The sequence below is a fragment of the Hyla sarda genome, unplaced genomic scaffold (genome assembly GCF_029499605.1).
Source record: "Hyla sarda isolate aHylSar1 unplaced genomic scaffold, aHylSar1.hap1 scaffold_344, whole genome shotgun sequence".
Lineage (NCBI taxonomy): Eukaryota > Metazoa > Chordata > Amphibia > Anura > Hylidae > Hyla > Hyla sarda.
Genome location: NW_026610197.1, coordinates 223,243 through 242,500, shown reverse-complemented (window position 1 = coordinate 242,500; position 19,258 = coordinate 223,243). Strand labels below are relative to the sequence as shown.

At 50.1% G+C, this 19,258-nt stretch overlaps 1 protein-coding gene across 1 annotated transcript in view; it reads left to right on the top strand.

The window, feature by feature from the left end:
• Positions 1-6,450, top strand: part of SENP3 (SUMO specific peptidase 3) — a 35,363-nt gene extending 28,913 nt beyond the window's left edge. The window contains exons 4-11 of the mRNA XM_056553653.1: positions 1,031-1,142; positions 1,310-1,457; positions 1,529-1,576; positions 2,739-2,816; positions 2,928-3,065; positions 5,104-5,187; positions 5,729-5,779; positions 5,871-6,450. Of these exons, the coding sequence (XP_056409628.1) occupies positions 1,031-1,142; positions 1,310-1,457; positions 1,529-1,576; positions 2,739-2,816; positions 2,928-3,065; positions 5,104-5,187; positions 5,729-5,779; positions 5,871-5,981 (770 nt within the window). The 3' untranslated portion in view covers positions 5,982-6,450. The remainder of the gene's footprint in view (positions 1-1,030; positions 1,143-1,309; positions 1,458-1,528; positions 1,577-2,738; positions 2,817-2,927; positions 3,066-5,103; positions 5,188-5,728; positions 5,780-5,870) is intronic.
• The last annotated feature ends 12,808 nt before the right edge of the window (positions 6,451-19,258 follow it).

Sequence of the window (19,258 nt, the reverse complement as noted above, 5' to 3'; positions counted from 1 at the left end):
CCAGGCCCCTAGATCATTCTTGTCCATCCGTTCAACCAAGTTCACCAAGGCTTCCATTATTTATCCTCTCCTGGATTAACCACCATTCACCAGGAAAGATTGTTTCATGGTTTTTTGCTCCAATCTTTTTGTGGTCCCCAAAGGAGATGTGATTGGCCGGCACATCATGGACCTAAAGTGCCTCAGATCCTTCCTTACGGAGTGTGTCAGAATGTCCAGTCTCTGCAGTCAGAGAGCTCTTTTCCCATCCCCTCTGCATGTTATGGGTTCCATGGTCTCTTCCATTGATTTCTTCCATACCCAGTTATGGTTGTTAACTTGGCCTTCCAATTCTTGGAACGTCCCCTACATCACCTGCTATGGTTAAATCTCTCTGTGTAGAACTTTTTCAAGGATCCTCCTTCTACCAAATCTGACTTTCTTCATAATCTCCAACAATCAGTATTGGTGGTGTCCATGATCCCTAGGTGACCAGTGGAAAGTGAGCGAAGCTTCCTCCTTACTAAGTCAGAACACTTTCGCATCCTCAGCCCTCTGCGATTCTGGCGTTTTCAGGCCACTTTCTTCCACACTTGGCTCCTATTGCTTGTGTAAAGAGGATCTCTTAAGTGTTGCCTTCTAGTGGCAGAAATCTTGCAGTTGTCTTTGTCCCCTATTGAACTCACAAAAAAGTGCTTCCTTTAGGGAAAGTTTCCGCCTTTCCACTGGGAGCCCCCTTCCATCATAGAATAGGGGTCCTTGCTTCCTCCCTGGCGCAGGTATGTGCGTGGGGGAATGGGGCTATCTATGGCAGTCCAATAGTTAATGTCAAGTAGTTGATTTAATTCTGGGGACAGTGTTTGAAGGTCCCAGCTGTCACTCACAACCTCCACCAGTCTTATTCCCTATCCTGTGGTTTAGTTAGGTCGGAGGTGACCCCTCTCATGTGGAATGAATGTTGACAGATTCTGAATTAGTGAATGGCGATATAGCAGTGCCACTCATGTTTAGTGCCGCAGTGAGTGACTCTTCTGTCCCCGGTCTCTCCCAGGTATCCTGGACCAGTTCCTCCAGACATATGGCAGCCTGATTCCTCTGGGGACAGATGAGGTGTTGGACAAACTCGAAGAATTGTTCCAGCAGTCGTTCTCCAGCCCCGCCAGGTACATGTAGTGTAGGTGATCCAGGACATGTGAGGGAGCTTTCCATTATCTCATGTGTGTGGAGGAGATGATGGGAGTTGTCCTGAGCCAGGACATCTTCTTGTTTGGTCTTCTGGCCATTGGGGTTAGTTTGTGCGTTCTGTACTTTACAGTAACTTGTTCTACAGGAGGACGGTCGTGCAACACGTCATCCAGTCATATCAGCGTTTACCTGGAAACAACCTGGTGCGCAGCTTCCGTGTTACATACAAGAGGCACGTGCTGAGCATGGATGATCTGGGCACACTGTATGGCCAGAACTGGCTCAATGACCAGGTAAGTACCGGAATAGTAGAGGGATGCTGGTGTAGTGCGTATGTAGCTGTGGTAACACAATGTCTTTTCAGGTAATGAACATGTATGGAGACTTGGTAATGGATGCGGTGCCTGACAAGGTTAGTTGTCGAACTATTCTACTGACTATAAAGGGGGTGGGGTCTCCTACAATGGTGTCTTCTATCACTTCCCTCTGCTATATTGTGCCTTCATCTCCTGCTGTGTACTTAGACTTGTTACACCTCCCCCCACCACACTTGGTGCAATGCTCTTGTGTTCCCCATTATTCTCATCACCAATAACACGTGGTCAAATTAGAATGTTTTGGCCACTAACAACCATGGCAAGATGGAGGTGCAAATCCAATGTTGTGGTGGACCCAACTAAATGATGTTGGTCTTTATTATTTTCTCCATGGTCAATTTAGAACCGTTTGGTTACTCACCACCTTCTTAGAACCAACACATGGTGGAGGTGAAGATCAAGCACCCATCTAAATGTTCGTTTAAGGAATATCTATTCTTCTCCCTAGGACCAGGCTACCAATACCATGTACTTGGTTCCTTGGGCTGATAAGGTTCTATGACTCCTTCAGTAGGGTTGGTATGAGGGGATTTGAAGATCCTCAAGATCAGTCACCTGGATGGGTCCACCTTAATGTTGGATCTGTACCTTGTGATGGTCCTAAGAAGGAGGTGAGTGACCATAACGTTCCAACTTGACCTTGTATCTTATTGGGCTGTTTTCTCACTTTTTATGATCTTTGAACTAATCATTCATTATAAAAGTTTTAGTGAGGTGGATACTATTCCAGATGTATAGATTGAAATGGTTTCCTTGTATTTTTATTTATCTTGAATGAATGATCATAGATACTACTGTGGACCTTCAAAGGAAAACCATTTGGCCAGTTGTAGCTTGGAGGGTTAATCATTTACCCCCTCCTCCGATTGGGTGTACGTTGGGGTTGATAGTGTCACCCCCACATGTTACAGTAACCCTTTAGTTGTCCCATCACTAGGTCCCCTAACTCTGCTGACCCCACCAAGCTGACTGTGATGTGCCCCCTGGTGGTAGGACAGTAGATTGATGCCCATGGCTTCTTGCTCCGCTTTGGTCTTTGTAAGTGAGATCGATATGGAAGAGAACACATGGCAGCAGCGAACACAGGACTAAGATCAGGTCCTAGGAAATCTTTATGGGTTGTAGTGACAAAGTTGTCCGGACCTGGTGGAGTCCTATGAACATTGTTAGTATGATCCATGTTTTTCATTCTTCCAGGTTCACTTCTTCAACAGTTTTTTTTACGACAAACTAAGGACAAAAGGATATGAAGGAGTTAAGAGGTGGACGAAAAACGTGAGTAGCAGAGCTGTGTGTGTCGCCGGCTCGTCCAGGTTTGATGTTCTGAGGTTTATTCTTTCTCTGTGATCTTCACGGTTATGACTGGCGTGCCGTCTCTGTCTCCAGGTGGATATATTCAGTAAGCAGCTGCTGTTGATTCCCATACACCTGGAGGTCCACTGGTCTCTGGTCTGTGTGGACGTCAGTAAGCGGACCATTACTTATTTTGATTCCCAGCGTACCCTGAACAGGCGCTGCCCCAAGGTGAGTCCCTCGACACAGGACGGGTAAAAACGCTTGGCCGAGCCCTTTAATGTTACATGTTGCCGCTCTGTTCATTGAGGTGTGTGGAGTAACCCCTTAAGGACGCAGGGTTTTTCCGTTTTTGCATTTTCATTATTTCATCATCGCCTTCTAAAAATCATAACGCTTTCAATTTTGCACCTAAAATTCCATATGATGGCTTATTTATTGCGCCACCAATTCTACTTTGCAGTGACATCAGTCCTTTTACCCAAAAATCCACGGCGAAACAGAAAAAAAATTCATTGTGCGACAAAATTGAAGTCATTTTGTAACTTTTGGGGGCTTCCTTTTCTACGCCGTACATTTTTCGGTAAAAATGACACATTATTATTATTCTGTAGGTCCATACGATTAAAATGATCCCCGACTTATATCGGTTTGATCTTGTACTTGGGGGAAAAAAATCATAACTACATGCAGGAAAATTTATACGTTAAAAATTCTCATCTTCTAACCCCTATAACTTTCTTATTTTTCCGCGTAGGGGCCGGTATGAGGGCTCATTTTTTGCGCCGTGTTCTGACGTTTTTATCGGTACCATTTTTGTATTGATCGGACTTTTTGATCTCTTTTTATTCATTTTTTTCATGATATAAAAAGTGACCAACATTTTTATTTTTTATGGGAAAAAGGGGGGGGGGGTTAAATGACCTTTGTTAACTTTTATTTTTTCCACTTTTTTTTTTTTTGCAGTGTTAAAGCTCCCATAGGGACCTATAACACTGCACACACTGATCTCTTATACTGATCATTGTTATCCCATAGGGACCTAGAACACTGCACACACTGATCTCTTATACTGATCATTATTATCCCATAGGGACCTATAACACTGCACACACTGATCTCTTATACTGATCATTATTATCCCATAGGGACCTATAACACTGCACACACTGATCTCTTATACTGATCATTGTTATCCCATAGGGACCTAGAACACTGCACACACTGATCTCTTATACTGATCATTATTATCCCATAGGGACCTATAACACTGCACACACTGATCTCTTATACTGATCATTATTATCCCATAGGAGACTATAACACTGCACACACTGATCTCTTATACTGGTCATTATTATCCCATAGGGACCTATAACACAGCACACACTGATCTCTTATACTGGTCATTATTATCCCATAGGGACCTATAACACTGCACACACTGATCTCTTATACTGATCATTATTATCCCATAGGAGACTATAACACTGCACACACTGATCTCTTATACTGATCATTATTATCCCATAGGGACCTATAACACTTCACACACTGATCTCTTATACTGATCATTATTATCCCATAGAGACCTATAACACTACACACACTGATCTCTTATACTGATCATTATTATCCCATAGGGACCTATAACACTGCACACACTGATCTTTTACACTGATCCCTGCAAAGCCATAGCTTTGCACGGATCAGTGAGAGAGGGGCTCATTGCTCAAGCCTGTAGCTCAGGCTTGGAGCAATCAATCGTCGATCGGACGCCGCGGAGACAGGTAAGGAGACCTCCGCTTGCGTCCTAGCTGATCGGGACATCACGATTGTATCGCAATGTCCCGATCAGCCCGACTGAGCTGCTGGGAAGCGTTTACTTTTGCTTTCAGACGCGGCGGTCAACTTTGATCGCCGTGTCTGAAGGGTTAACAGCGCGTGGCACAACGATCGATGCCGCATGCTGTTAGCCCAGGGTCCCGGCTATGATTAGCAGCCGGGACCGACCCGGTGTGACCCGGTTTTAAACACCGGGACCGGGCGTAGGGCGTACAGGTATGCCCTACGTCCTTAAGAGGTTAACAAGGCATGTTGGGAATTTGACTCCCTGTACACCTTGCCTGCAGATAAAATCAGTGTTTCCCAACCAGGGGGCTCCTAGCTCCTAACATGCTGGGAGTTGTAGTTTTCCAACAGCTGGAGACACCATTTTGCAGCCATTGTTATATCTCCCCTGAGTAACAGGAAGCATCTACTCTTACAGCACATACACAAGTATCTTCAGGCCGAAGCCGTAAAGAAGGAGCGACCAGATTATGTCAGCGACTGGAAGGGCTACTTCAAGATGGTACGAAATTCGGATTTAGTCCTATTTTAGTTATGACTTGCTTAAAGCGGTACTCCACTCCTAGACATCTTTCTCCCTATCCAAATGATAGGGGATAAGATGTCTGATCACGGGGGTCCCACTGTTGGGGACCCCCACGATCTCCTTGCTGCACCCGGCGTTTGTTTAGAGCGTCTGGTGCAGCGCCAGAGGCTCCTGATGTCGGTCACGCCCCACTTGTGATGTCACGGCCATGCCCCTCAATGCAAGTCTATGGGAAGTCTAGACTTGCATTGAGGGGGCATGGCTGTGATGTCACAAGCTCCTGCCCCACATGTCGCACAGAGCGAAGTTGGCTCTGTGCACCGGATGTTTGGGGTGCCGCAGCTGAGATTGCGGGGGTCCCGCCTTTGGATAGGGGATAAGGCGGGGAGTACCCCTAGACTAGTTTTTAAGTTTAAAATTGACAAACTATAAATTAACAAAACAAACTTACAGACTCTCTCATGGCTGATGACGTCATCGCCGGTGTCTCTTCTCATTCACCTTTCTGCCTTTTCAGAATGTTGCGCGTCAGAATAACGACAGTGACTGTGGGGCGTTTGTGCTGCAGGTGAGCTCACACTACACCCCTTCCCCCACTGTTCTGTGTCTCAGATGCTGCAGCGCTTCTTATAACTCATGGCCTGTTCTCTCTCCTACAGTACTGCAAGTTCCTGGCCCTGGAGCTCCCGTTCACCTTTGGGCAGCAGGATATGCCAAAACTGCGGCGCCAGATGTACAAGGAGCTTTGTCACTGCCGGCTGACCATGTGAACAGAGACGTAGGAGCGTCCGGACTGAGCCAGGATCGTACAGAGCGACGACATGTTACTGCCCACTCCATGTCTGTACGGTGGAGAAGCGTCCTCCATCGCACCCTCAATCCCCCAGGCTCCTTTTTGGAGTTTTCACTTGTAAATTGAGTTGTGACATTGAGTTTTTTTTCTTTTTAAACAAAGGTAAAAAACTAAACAAAAAACATTTTTGAGGTTGACCTACCACCCTGAACCCACCCACCGCCCCTCCTCCCTGCAGAGCGTCCAGGTCTGCATACAACCCTTCTAAAGAAAAAAACAGGCCCTTTTTTGTCTTTTTCCTATTTTTATTTTTTTTTTTTATTTAAAAATTTAAACTGTTTCTGGGGAAAAATTTGTAGGTTTTTTCATTTTGTTTTTCTTTTTTTTTTTTGTCAGAAAACAGAAAAATAAAAAACGAATTAAAAAGTTCTATAGAAAAACAAAAACCTGCCTATATTGAGTGAAGGTGCAATCTTCTTAGGGGGAATTTTTTTTCCAGCTTTTTCATGTGCCAGATCGTATGGCCTCGGTCTCAAAAATGTGAGCCTCCCAGCTGTTGCAAAACTACAACTCCCAGCATGCCAAGACAGGCAAATGCTGGTGGATTCTTTTTGGTCACGGTTGGGTGCTCTTTAGGCTCCGTCCATTGATGGCGCCCAGAGAATTGACTGTGAATGTTCGATCTTGGTGATAGAGATTAATTCTGTGATTAGAGCCCCCGTACGCACCTGCCCCAAACACGGACCACTGTACTCATCCGCCCCTCACATAGACCCCCGTACGCACCTGCCCCAAACACGGACCACTGTACTCACCTGCCCCTCACATAGACCCCTGTATGCACCTGCCCCAAACACTGACCACTGTACTCATCCGCCCCTCACATAGACCCCTGTATGCACCTGCCCCAAACACGGACCACTGTACTCACCTGCCCCTCACATTAGACCCCTGTATGCACCTGCCCCAAACACTGACCACTGTACTCATCCGCCCCTCACATAGACCCCTGTATGCACCTGCCCCAAACACGGACCACTGTACTCACCTGCCCCTCACATAGACCCCTGTATGCACCTGCCCCAAACACGGACCACTGTACTCACCTGCCCCAAACACGGACCACTGTACTCACCTGCCCCAAACACGGACCACTGTACTCACCTGCCCCAAACACGGACCACTGTACTCACCTGCCCCAAACACGGACCACTGTACTCACCTGCCCCAAACACGGACCACTGTACTCACCTGCCCCAAACACGGACCACTGTACTCACCTGCCCCAAACACGGACCACTGTACTCACCTGCCCCAAACACGGACCACTGTACTCACCTGCCCCAAACACGGACCACTGTACTCACCTGCCCCAAACACGGACCACTGTACTCACCTGCCCCAAACACGGACCACTGTACTCACCCGCCCCTCACATTAGACCCCTGTATGCACCTGCCCCAAACACGGACCACTGTACTCACCCGCCCCTCACATTAGACCCCTGTATGCACCTGCCCCAAACACGGACCACTGTACTCAACCGCCCCTCACATTAGACCCCTGTATGCACCTGCCCCAAACACGGACCACTGTACTCAACCGCCCCTCACATTAGACCCCTGTACGCACCTGCCCCAAACACGGACCACTGTACTCACCTGCCCCTCACATAGACCCCTGTATGCACCTGCCCCAAACACGGACCACTGTACTCACCTGCCCCTCACATAGACCCCTGTACGCACCTGCCCCAAACACGGACCACTGTACTCACCTGCCCCAAACACGGACCACTGTACTCACCTGCCCCAAACACGGACCACTGTACTCACCTGCCCCAAACACGGACCACTGTACTCACCTGCCCCAAACACGGACCACTGTACTCACCTGCCCCAAACACGGACCACTGTACTCACCTGCCCCAAACACGGACCACTGTACTCACCTGCCCCAAACACGGACCACTGTACTCACCTGCCCCAAACACGGACCACTGTACTCACCTGCCCCAAACACGGACCACTGTACTCACCTGCCCCAAACACGGACCACTGTACTCACCTGCCCCAAACACGGACCACTGTACTCACCTGCCCCAAACACGGACCACTGTACTCACCTGCCCCAAACACGGACCACTGTACTCACCTGCCCCAAACACGGACCACTGTACTCACCTGCCCCAAACACGGACCACTGTACTCACCTGCCCCAAACACGGACCACTGTACTCACCTGCCCCAAACACGGACCACTGTACTCACCTGCCCCAAACACGGACCACTGTACTCACCTGCCCCAAACACGGACCACTGTACTCACCTGCCCCAAACACGGACCACTGTACTCACCCGCCCCTCACATAGACCCCTGTATGCACCTGCCCCAAACACGGACCACTGTACTCACCTGCCCCTCACATAGACCCCTGTATGCACCTGCCCCAAACACGGACCACTGTACTCACCTGCCCCAAACACGGACCACTGTACTCACCTGCCCCAAACACGGACCACTGTACTCACCCGCCCCTAACACGGACCACTGTACTCACCCGCCCCTCACATAGACCCCTGTATGCACCTGCCCCAAACACGGACCACTGTACTCACCCGTCCCTCACATAGACCCCTGTATGCACCTGCCCCAAACACGGACCACTGTACTCACCTGCCCCAAACACGGACCACTGTACTCACCTGCCCCAAACACGGACCACTGTACTCACCCGCCCCTAACACGGACCACTGTACTCACCCGCCCCTCACATAGACCCCTGTATGCACCTGCCCCAAACACGGACCACTGTACTCACCCGTCCCTCACATAGACCCCTGTACTCACCTGCCCCTCACATAGACCCCTGTATGCACCTGCCCCGAACACGGACCACTGTACTCACCTGCCCCAAACATGGACCACTGTACTCACCTGCCCCGAACACGGACCACTGTACTCACCTGCCCCTCACATAGACCCCTGTATGCACCTGCCCCAAACACGGACCACTGTACTCACCTGCCCCAAACACGGACCACTGTACTCACCTGCCCCTCACATAGACCCCTGTATGCACCTGCCCCAAACACGGACCACTGTACTCACCTGCCCCAAACACGGACCACTGTACTCACCTGCCCCAAACACGGACCACTGTACTCACCTGCCCCAAACACGGACCACTGTACTCACCTGCCCCAAACACGGACCACTGTACTCACCTGCCCCAAACACGGACCACTGTACTCACCTGCCCCAAACACGGACCACTGTACTCACCTGCCCCAAACACGGACCACTGTACTCACCTGCCCCAAACACGGACCACTGTACTCACCTGCCCCAAACACGGACCACTGTACTCACCTGCCCCAAACACGGACCACTGTACTCACCTGCCCCAAACACGGACCACTGTACTCACCTGCCCCAAACACGGACCACTGTACTCACCTGCCCCAAACACGGACCACTGTACTCACCCGCCCCAAACACGGACCACTGTACTCACCCGCCCCAAACACGGACCACTGTACTCACCCGCCCCAAACACGGACCACTGTACTCACCCGCCCCAAACACGGACCACTGTACTCACCCGCCCCAAACACGGACCACTGTACTCACCCGCCCCAAACACGGACCACTGTACTCACCCGCCCCAAACACGGACCACTGTACTCACCCGCCCCTCACATTAGACCCCTGTATGCACCTGCCCCAAACACTGACCACTGTACTCATCCGCCCCTCACATAGACCCCTGTATGCACCTGCCCCAAACACGGACCACTGTACTCACCCGCCCCTCACATAGACCCCTGTATGCACCTGCCCCAAACACGGACCACTGTACTCACCCGCCCCTCACATAGACCCCTGTACTCACCTGCCCCAAACACGGACCACTGTACTCACCTGCCCCAAACACGGACCACTGTACTCACCTGCCCCAAACACGGACCACTGTACTCACCCGCCCCAAACACGGACCACTGTACTCACCTGCCCCAAACACGGACCACTGTACTCACCCGCCCCTCACATAGACCCCTGTATGCACCTGCCCCAAACACGGACCACTGTACTCACCCGCCCCTCACATAGACCCCTGTATGCACCTGCCCCAAACACGGACCACTACTCACCCGCCCCTCACATTAGACCCCTGTATGCACCAGCCGTATACACACATCTGCCCCACATGTAGACCATTGTACACATCTGCCCCCGCCTCGCACTAGGATGCCCTGTACATTAGAGGGTTGGCAGGTTCCCTATGGTGCGTGTTTGGGCCGTGTTCACACAATCTATAGTGTTGCAGTTATTATGTATTTATGAAATTTGTCTAGGAACATTAAGTGGCAAAAAAAGTCAAGAAATGTTGGCGGAGTTTAGCGTTCCGGACTACGCAGAACAAGGAAACTTAGATGCATTTTCTATTCATGAAGAATGCGCACAAAGCCCCCCTGTGCTAAATGTGGGGGTACTAAGGGCGAACGGCCAGCAAAAAGGCCCCGATTTACAGGGACAATGAGACGTCCTCCCAGGGAATTTTTTTATAAGTCGTGAAAAAGAAGAAAAAAAAGAAACTTGGCCTTAATGCCCTTAGTTTGGGGAACAAATTGTCCTTTAACTCAATTTTACAAAACTAAAAGTCTTGTATTACAATGTGAAAAAATGTCTGGTTTTACAAAGAAAAGTGGGATTGTATACATATTGTTTTGGTATTGACCTTCAACTATTGCAAAACTACAACTCCCAGCATGCCTGGAGAGCAGAAAACTTCAGGGTTCACCTGTTATCTAGGCAGGTATCAGCCCCTGTATAAAGACCCTCACTGAATCTAGGCAGGTATCAGCCCCTGTATAAAGACCCTCACTGAATCTAGGCAGGTATCAGCCCCTGTATAAAGACCCTCACTGAATCTAGGCAGGTATCAGCCCCTGTATAAAGACCCTCACTGAATCTAGGCAGGTATCAGCCCCTGTATAGAGACCCTCACTGAATCTAGGCAGGTATCAGCCCCTGTATAAAGACCCCCACTGAATCTAGGCAGGTATCAGCCCCTCTATAAAGACCCTCACTGAATCTAGGCAGGTATCAGCCCCTGTATAGAGACCCCCACTAAATCTAGGCAGGTATCAGCCCCTGTATAAAGACCCTCACTGAATCTAGGCAGGTATCAGCCCCTGTATAAAGACCCTCACTGAATCTAGGCAGGTATCAGCCCCTGTATAAAGACCCTCACTGAATCTAGGCAGGTATCAGCCCCTGTATAAAGACCCTCACTGAATCTAGGCAGGTATCAGCCCCTGTATAAAGACCCTCACTGAATCTAGGCAGGTATCAGCCCCTGTATAGAGACCCTCACTGAATCTAGGCAGGTATCAGCCCCTGTATAAAGACCCCCACTGAATCTAGGCAGGTATCAGCCCCTGTATAAAGACCCTCACTGAATCTAGGCAGGTATCAGCCCCTGTATAAAGACCCTCACTGAATCTAGGCAGGTATCAGCCCCTGTATAGAGACCCTCACTGAATCTAGGCAGGTATCAGCCCCTGTATAAAGACCCCCACTGAATCTAGGCAGGTATCAGCCCCTGTATAAAGACCCTCACTGAATCTAGGCAGGTATCAGCCCCTGTATAGAGACCCCCACTGAATCTAGGCAGGTATCAGCCCCTGTATAAAGACCCCCACTGAATCTAGGCAGGTATCAGCCCCTGTATAAAGACCCTCACTGAATCTAGGCAGGTATCAGCCCCTGTATAGAGACCCTCACTGAATCTAGGCAGGTATCAGCCCCTGTATAAAGACCCCCACTGAATCTAGGCAGGTATCAGCCCCTGTATAGAGACCCTCACTGAATCTAGGCAGGTATCAGCCCCTGTATAGAGACCCCCACTGAATCTAGGCAGGTATCAGCCCCTGTATAGAGACCCTCACTGAATCTAGGCAGGTATCAGCCCCTGTATAGAGACCCTCACGGAATCTAGGCAGGTATCAGCCCCTCTATAAAGACCCCCACTGAATCTAGGCAGGTATCAGCCCCTGTATAAAGACCCTCACGGAATCTAGGCAGGTATCAGCCCCTCTATAAAGACCCTCACTGAATCTAGGCAGGTATCAGCCCCTGTATAGAGACCCTCACTGAATCTAGGCAGGTATCAGCCCCTGTATAGAGACCCCCACTGAATCTAGGCAGGTATTAGCCCCTCTATAAAGACCCTCACTGAATCTAGGCAGGTATCAGCCCCTCTATAAAGACCCTCACTGAATCTAGGCAGGTATCAGCCCCTGTATAAAGACCCTCACTGAATCTAGGCAGGTATCAGCCCCTGTATAAAGACCCTCACTGAATCTAGGCAGGTACCAGCCCCTGTATAAAGACCCCCACTGAATCTAGGCAGGTATCAGCCCCTGTATAAAGACCCTCACTGAATCTAGGCAGGTATCAGCCCCTGTATAGAGACCCCCACTGAATCTAGGCAGGTATCAGCCCCTGTATAAAGACCCTCACTGAATCTAGGCAGGTATCAGCCCCTGTATAAAGACCCTCACTGAATCTAGGCAGGTATCAGCCCCTGTCTAAAGACCCTCACTGAATCTAGGCAGGTATCAGCCCCTGTATAAAGACCCTCACTGAATCTAGGCAGGTATCAGCCCCTGTATAAAGACCCTCACTGAATCTAGGCAGGTATCAGCCCCTGTATAAAGACCCTCACTGAATCTAGGCAGGTATCAGCCCCTGTATAGAGACCCTCACTGAATCTAGGCAGGTATCAGCCCCTGTATAAAGACCCTCACTGAATCTAGGCAGGTATTAGCCCCTGTATAGAGACCCCCACTGAATCTAGGCAGGTATCAGCCCCTGTATAGAGACCCCCCACTGAATCTAGGCAGGTATCAGCCCCTGTATAAAGACCCCCACTGAATCTAGGCAGGTATCAGCCCCTGTATAAAGACCCCCACTGAATCTAGGCAGGTATCAGCCCCTGTATAGAGACCCCCACTGAATCTAGGCAGGTATCAGCCCCTCTATAAAGACCCTCACTGAATCTAGGCAGGTATCAGCCCCTGTATAAAGACCCCCACTGAATCTAGGCAGGTATCAGCCCCTGTATAGAGACCCCCACTGAATCTAGGCAGGTATCAGCCCCTGTATAAAGACCCTCACTGAATCTAGGCAGGTATCAGCCCCTGTATAGAGACCCCCACTGAATCTAGGCAGGTATCAGCCCCTCTATAAAGACCCTCACTGAATCTAGGCAGGTATCAGCCCCTGTATAAAGACCCCCACTGAATCTAGGCAGGTATCAGCCCCTGTATAGAGACCCTCACTGAATCTAGGCAGGTATCAGCCCCTCTATAAAGACCCTCACTGAATCTAGGCAGGTATCAGCCCCTGTATAGAGACCCTCACGGAATCTAGGCAGGTATCAGCCCCTGTATAAAGACCCCCACTGAATCTAGGCAGGTATCAGCCCCTGTATAGAGACCCTCACTGAATCTAGGCAGGTATCAGCCCCTGTATAAAGACCCCCACTGAATCTAGGCAGGTATCAGCCCCTGTATAGAGACCCTCACGGAATCTAGGCAGGTATCAGCCCCTCTATAAAGACCCTCACTGAATCTAGGCAGGTATCAGCCCCTGTATAGAGACCCTCACTGAATCTAGGCAGGTATCAGCCCCTGTATAAAGACCCTCACTGAATCTAGGCAGGTATCAGCCCCTGTATAAAGACCCTCACTGAATCTAGGCAGGTATCAGCCCCTGTATAGAGACCCCCACTGAATCTAGGCAGATATCAGCCCCTGTATAGAGACCCCCACTGAATCTAGGCAGGTATCAGCCCCTCTATAAAGACCCTCACTGAATCTAGGCAGGTATCAGCCCCTGTATAAAGACCCTCACTGAATCTAGGCAGGTATCAGCCCCTGTATAGAGACCCCCACTGAATCTAGGCAGGTATCAGCCCCTGTATAAAGACCCCCACTGAATCTAGGCAGGTATCAGCCCCTGTATAGAGACCCCCACTGAATCTAGGCAGGTATCAGCCCCTGTATAAAGACCCCCACTGAATCTAGGCAGATATCAGCCCCTGTATAGAGACCCCCACTGAATCTAGGCAGGTATCAGCCCCTGTATAGAGACCCCCACTGAATCTAGGCAGGTATTAGCCCCTCTATAAAGACCCTCACTGAATCTAGGCAGGTATCAGCCCCTCTATAAAGACCCTCACTGAATCTAGGCAGGTATCAGCCCCTGTATAAAGACCCTCACTGAATCTAGGCAGGTATCAGCCCCTGTATAAAGACCCTCACTGAATCTAGGCAGGTATCAGCCCCTGTATAGAGACCCCCCACTGAATCTAGGCAGGTATCAGCCCCTGTATAAAGACCCTCACTGAATCTAGGCAGGTATCAGCCCCTGTATAAAGACCCTGACTGAATCTAGGCAGGTATCAGCCCCTGTATAAAGACCCCCACTGAATCTAGGCAGGTATCAGCCCCTGTATAAAGACCCTCACTGAATCTAGGCAGGTATCAGCCCCTGTATAAAGACCCTCACTGAATCTAGGCAGGTATCAGCCCCTGTATAAAGACCCTCACTGAATCTAGGCAGGTATCAGCCCCTGTATAGAGACCCCCACTGAATCTAGGCAGGTATCAGCCCCTGTATAGAGACCCCCACTGAATCTAGGCAGGTATCAGCCCCTGTATAGAGACCCCCACTGAATCTAGGCAGGTATCAGCCCCTGTATAAAGACCCCCCACTGAATCTAGGCAGGTAGCAGCCCCTGTATAAAGACCCCCACTGAATCTAGGCAGGTATCAGCCCCTGTATAAAGACCCCCACTGAATCTAGGCAGGTATCAGCCCCTGTATAAAGACCCCCACTGAATCTAGGCAGGTATCAGCCCCTGTATAGAGACCCCCACTGAATCTAGGCAGATATCAGCCCCTGTATAGAGACCCTCACTGAATCTAGGCAGGTATCAGCCCCTGTATAGAGACCCTCACTGAATCTAGGCAGGTATCAGCCCCTGTATAAAGACCCTCACTGAATCTAGGCAGGTATCAGCCCCTGTATAAAGACCCCCACTGAATCTAGGCAGGTATCAGCCCCTGTATAAAGACCCCCACTGAATCTAGGCAGGTATCAGCCCCTGTATAAAGACCCTCACTGAATCTAGGCAGGTATCAGCACCTGTATAAAGACCCTCACTGAATCTAGGCAGGTATCAGCCCCTGTATAAAGACCCTCACTGAATCTAGGCAGGTATCAGCCCCTGTATAAAGACCCCCACTGAATCTAGGCAGGTATCAGCCCCTGTCTAAAGACCCTCACTGAATCTAGGCAGGTATCAGCCCCTGTATAAAGACCCTCACTGAATCTAGGCAGGTATCAGCCCCTGTATAAAGACCCCCACTGAATCTAGGCAGGTATCAGCCCCTGTATAGAGACCCTCACTGAATCTAGGCAGGTATTAGCCCCTGTATAGAGACCCCCACTGAATCTAGGCAGGTATCAGCCCCTGTATAGAGACCCCCACTGAATCTAGGCAGGTATCAGCCCCTGTATAAAGACCCTCACTGAATCTAGGCAGGTATCAGCCCCTGTATAAAGACCCTCACTGAATCTAGGCAGGTATCAGCCCCTGTATAGAGACCCCCACTGAATCTAGGCAGGTATCAGCCCCTCTATAAAGACCCTCACTGAATCTAGGCAGGTATCAGCCCCTGTATAAAGACCCTCACTGAATCTAGGCAGGTATCAGCCCCTGTATAAAGACCCTCACTGAATCTAGGCAGGTATCAGCCCCTGTATAGAGACCCCCACTGAATCTAGGCAGGTATCAGCCCCTGTATAGAGACCCTCACTGAATCTAGGCAGGTATCAGCCCCTGTATAAAGACCCTCACTGAATCTAGGCAGGTATCAGCCCCTGTATAAAGACCCTCACTGAATCTAGGCAGGTATCAGCCCCTGTATAGAGACCCTCACTGAATCTAGGCAGGTATCAGCCCCTGTATAAAGACCCCCATTGAATCTAGGCAGGTATCAGCCCCTGTATAAAGACCCTCACTGAATCTAGGCAGGTATCAGCCCCTGTATAGAGACCCTCACTGAATCTAGGCAGGTATCAGCCCCTGTATAAAGACCCCCACTGAATCTAGGCAGGTATCAGCCCCTGTATAGAGACCCCCACTGAATCTAGGCAGGTATCAGCCCCTGTATAAAGACCCTCACTGAATCTAGGCAGGTATCAGCCCCTGTATAAAGACCCTCACTGAATCTAGGCAGGTATCAGCCCCTGTATAAAGACCCTCACTGAATCTAGGCAGGTATCAGCCCCTGTATAAAGACCCTCACTGAATCTAGGCAGGTATCAGCCCCTGTATAGAGACCCCCACTGAATCTAGGCAGGTATCAGCCCCTCTATAAAGACCCTCACTGAATCTAGGCAGGTATCAGCCCCTGTATAAAGACCCTCACTGAATCTAGGCAGGTATCAGCCCCTGTATAAAGACCCTCACTGAATCTAGGCAGGTATCAGCCCCTGTATAGAGACCCCCACTGAATCTAGGCAGGTATCAGCCCCTGTATAGAGACCCTCACTGAATCTAGGCAGGTATCAGCCCCTGTATAAAGACCCTCACTGAATCTAGGCAGGTATCAGCCCCTGTATAAAGACCCTCACTGAATCTAGGCAGGTATCAGCCCCTGTATAGAGACCCTCACTGAATCTAGGCAGGTATCAGCCCCTGTATAAAGACCCTCACTGAATCTAGGCAGGTATCAGCCCCTGTATAGAGACCCCCACTGAATCTAGGCAGGTATCAGCCCCTGTATAGAGACCCTCACTGAATCTAGGCAGGTATCAGCCCCTCTATAAAGACCCTCACTGAATCTAGGCAGGTATCAGCCCCTGTATAGAGACCCTCACTGAATCTAGGCAGGTATCAGCCCCTGTATAGAGACCCTCACTGAATCTAGGCAGGTATCAGCCCCTGTATAGAGACCCTCACTGAATCTAGGCAGGTATCAGCCCCTGTATAGAGACCTTCACTGAATCTAGGCAGGTATCAGCCCCTGTATAAAGACCCCCACTGAATCTAGGCAGGTATCAGCCCCTCTATAAAGACCCTCACTGAATCTAGGCAGGTATCAGCCCCTGTATAAAGACCCTCACTGAATCTAGGCAGGTATCAGCCCCTGTATAAAGACCCTCACTGAATCTAGGCAGGTATCAGCCCCTGTATAGAGACCCTCACTGAATCTAGGCAGGTATCAGCCCCTGTATAAAGACCCTCACTGAATCTAGGCAGGTATTAGCCCCTGTATAGAGACCCCCACTGAATCTAGGCAGGTATCAGCCCCTGTATAGAGACCCCCACTGAATCTAGGCAGGTATCAGCCCCTGTATAAAGACCCTCACTGAATCTAGGCAGGTATCAGCCCCTGTATAAAGACCCCCACTGAATCTAGGCAGGTATCAGCCCCTGTATAGAGACCCCCACTGAATCTAGGCAGGTATCAGCCCCTGTATAGAGACCCTCACTGAATCTAGGCAGGTATCAGCCCCTGTATAAAGACCCTCACTGAATCTAGGCAGGTATCAGCCCCTGTATAAAGACCCTCACTGAATCTAGGCAGGTATCAGCCCCTGTATAAAGACCCCCACTGAATCTAGGCAGATATCAGCCCCTGTATAGAGACCCTCACTGAATCTAGGCAGGTATCAGCACCTGTATAAAGACCCCCACTGAATCTAGGCAGGTATCAGCCCCTGTATAGAGACCCTCACTGAATCTAGGCAGGTATCAGCCCCTGTATAAAGACCCTCACTGAATCTAGGCAGGTATCAGCCCCTGTATAGAGACCCCCACTGAATCTAGGCAGGTATCAGCCCCTGTATAGAGACCCCCACTGAATCTAGGCAGGTATCAGCCCCTGTATAAAGACCCTCACTGAATCTAGGCAGGTATCAGCCCCTGTATAGAGACCTTCACTGAATCTAGGCAGGTATCAGCCCCTGTATAGAGACCCCCACTGAATCTAGGCAGGTATCAGCCCCTGTATAAAGACCCCCACTGAATCTAGGCAGGTATCAGCCCCTGTATAGAGACCTTCACTGAATCTAGGCAGGTATCAGCCCCTGTATAAAGACCCTCACTGAATCTAGGCAGGTATCAGCCCCTCTATAAAGACCCTCACTGAATCTAGGCAGGTATCAGCCCCTCTATAAAGACCCTCACTGAATCTAGGCAGGTATCAGCCCCTGTATAGAGACCCTCACTGAATCTAGGCAGGTATCAGCCCCTGTATAAAGACCCTCACTGAATCTAGGCAGGTATCAGCCCCTGTATAAAGACCCCCACTGAATCTAGGCAGGTATCAGCCCCTGTATAGAGACCCCCACTGTATTGAGGTGGGTATCTATCCCCTCACCCCCTGTATCTAAGCGGGTATCTATCCCCCTCACCCCCGGTATTTATCCCTCATCCCCTGTATCTAAGCAGGTATTAACCCCCCTCATCCCCTGTATCTAAGCAGGTATTAACCCCCCTCATCCCCTGTATCTAGGCAGGTATTAACCCCCCTCATCCCTGTATCTAAGCGGGTATTAACCCCCCTCATCCCTGTATCTAAGCAGGTATTATCCCCCCTCATCCCTGTATCTAAGCAGGTATTATCCCCCCTCATCCCCTGTATCTAAGCAGGTATTATCCACCCTCATCCCCTGTATCTAAGCAGGTATTTATCCCCCCTCGTCCCCTGTATCTATTAACCCCCCTCATCCCTGTATCTAAGCAGGTCGTTACCCCTCTCACATTCTATATCCATGCAGGTATCTATCTCCTCACCACCGGGAGGTATTTTAGGTGTGTATCACCTATTGTATCTAGCCCTCACCCCCTGTCTCTGATCTGGTTGTGTATCGGCTCCTGTATCTAAGCAGGTATCTATCGCCTGGATACGATGTATGGGGGGGGGTGGTCATCCTAATACACCGACCACCAGGCCCCGGGACGACAAGTTATGAGAAGAACCAGACAATACATCACTTCCGGGAGGGACACGTGGGCGGGAGCGTGCGGCACTGCGGCAGCCAATCAGGCGGCGGCCTCCATGAAGTGAGAGCTGCGTGCGCCAATCAGCAGCCGCGATGCATTGAGCGACATCAGTAGGAGCCATTGGGCGGCCGAGACGTTTGGCGGGTCTGCGGCGAAGGGATTGG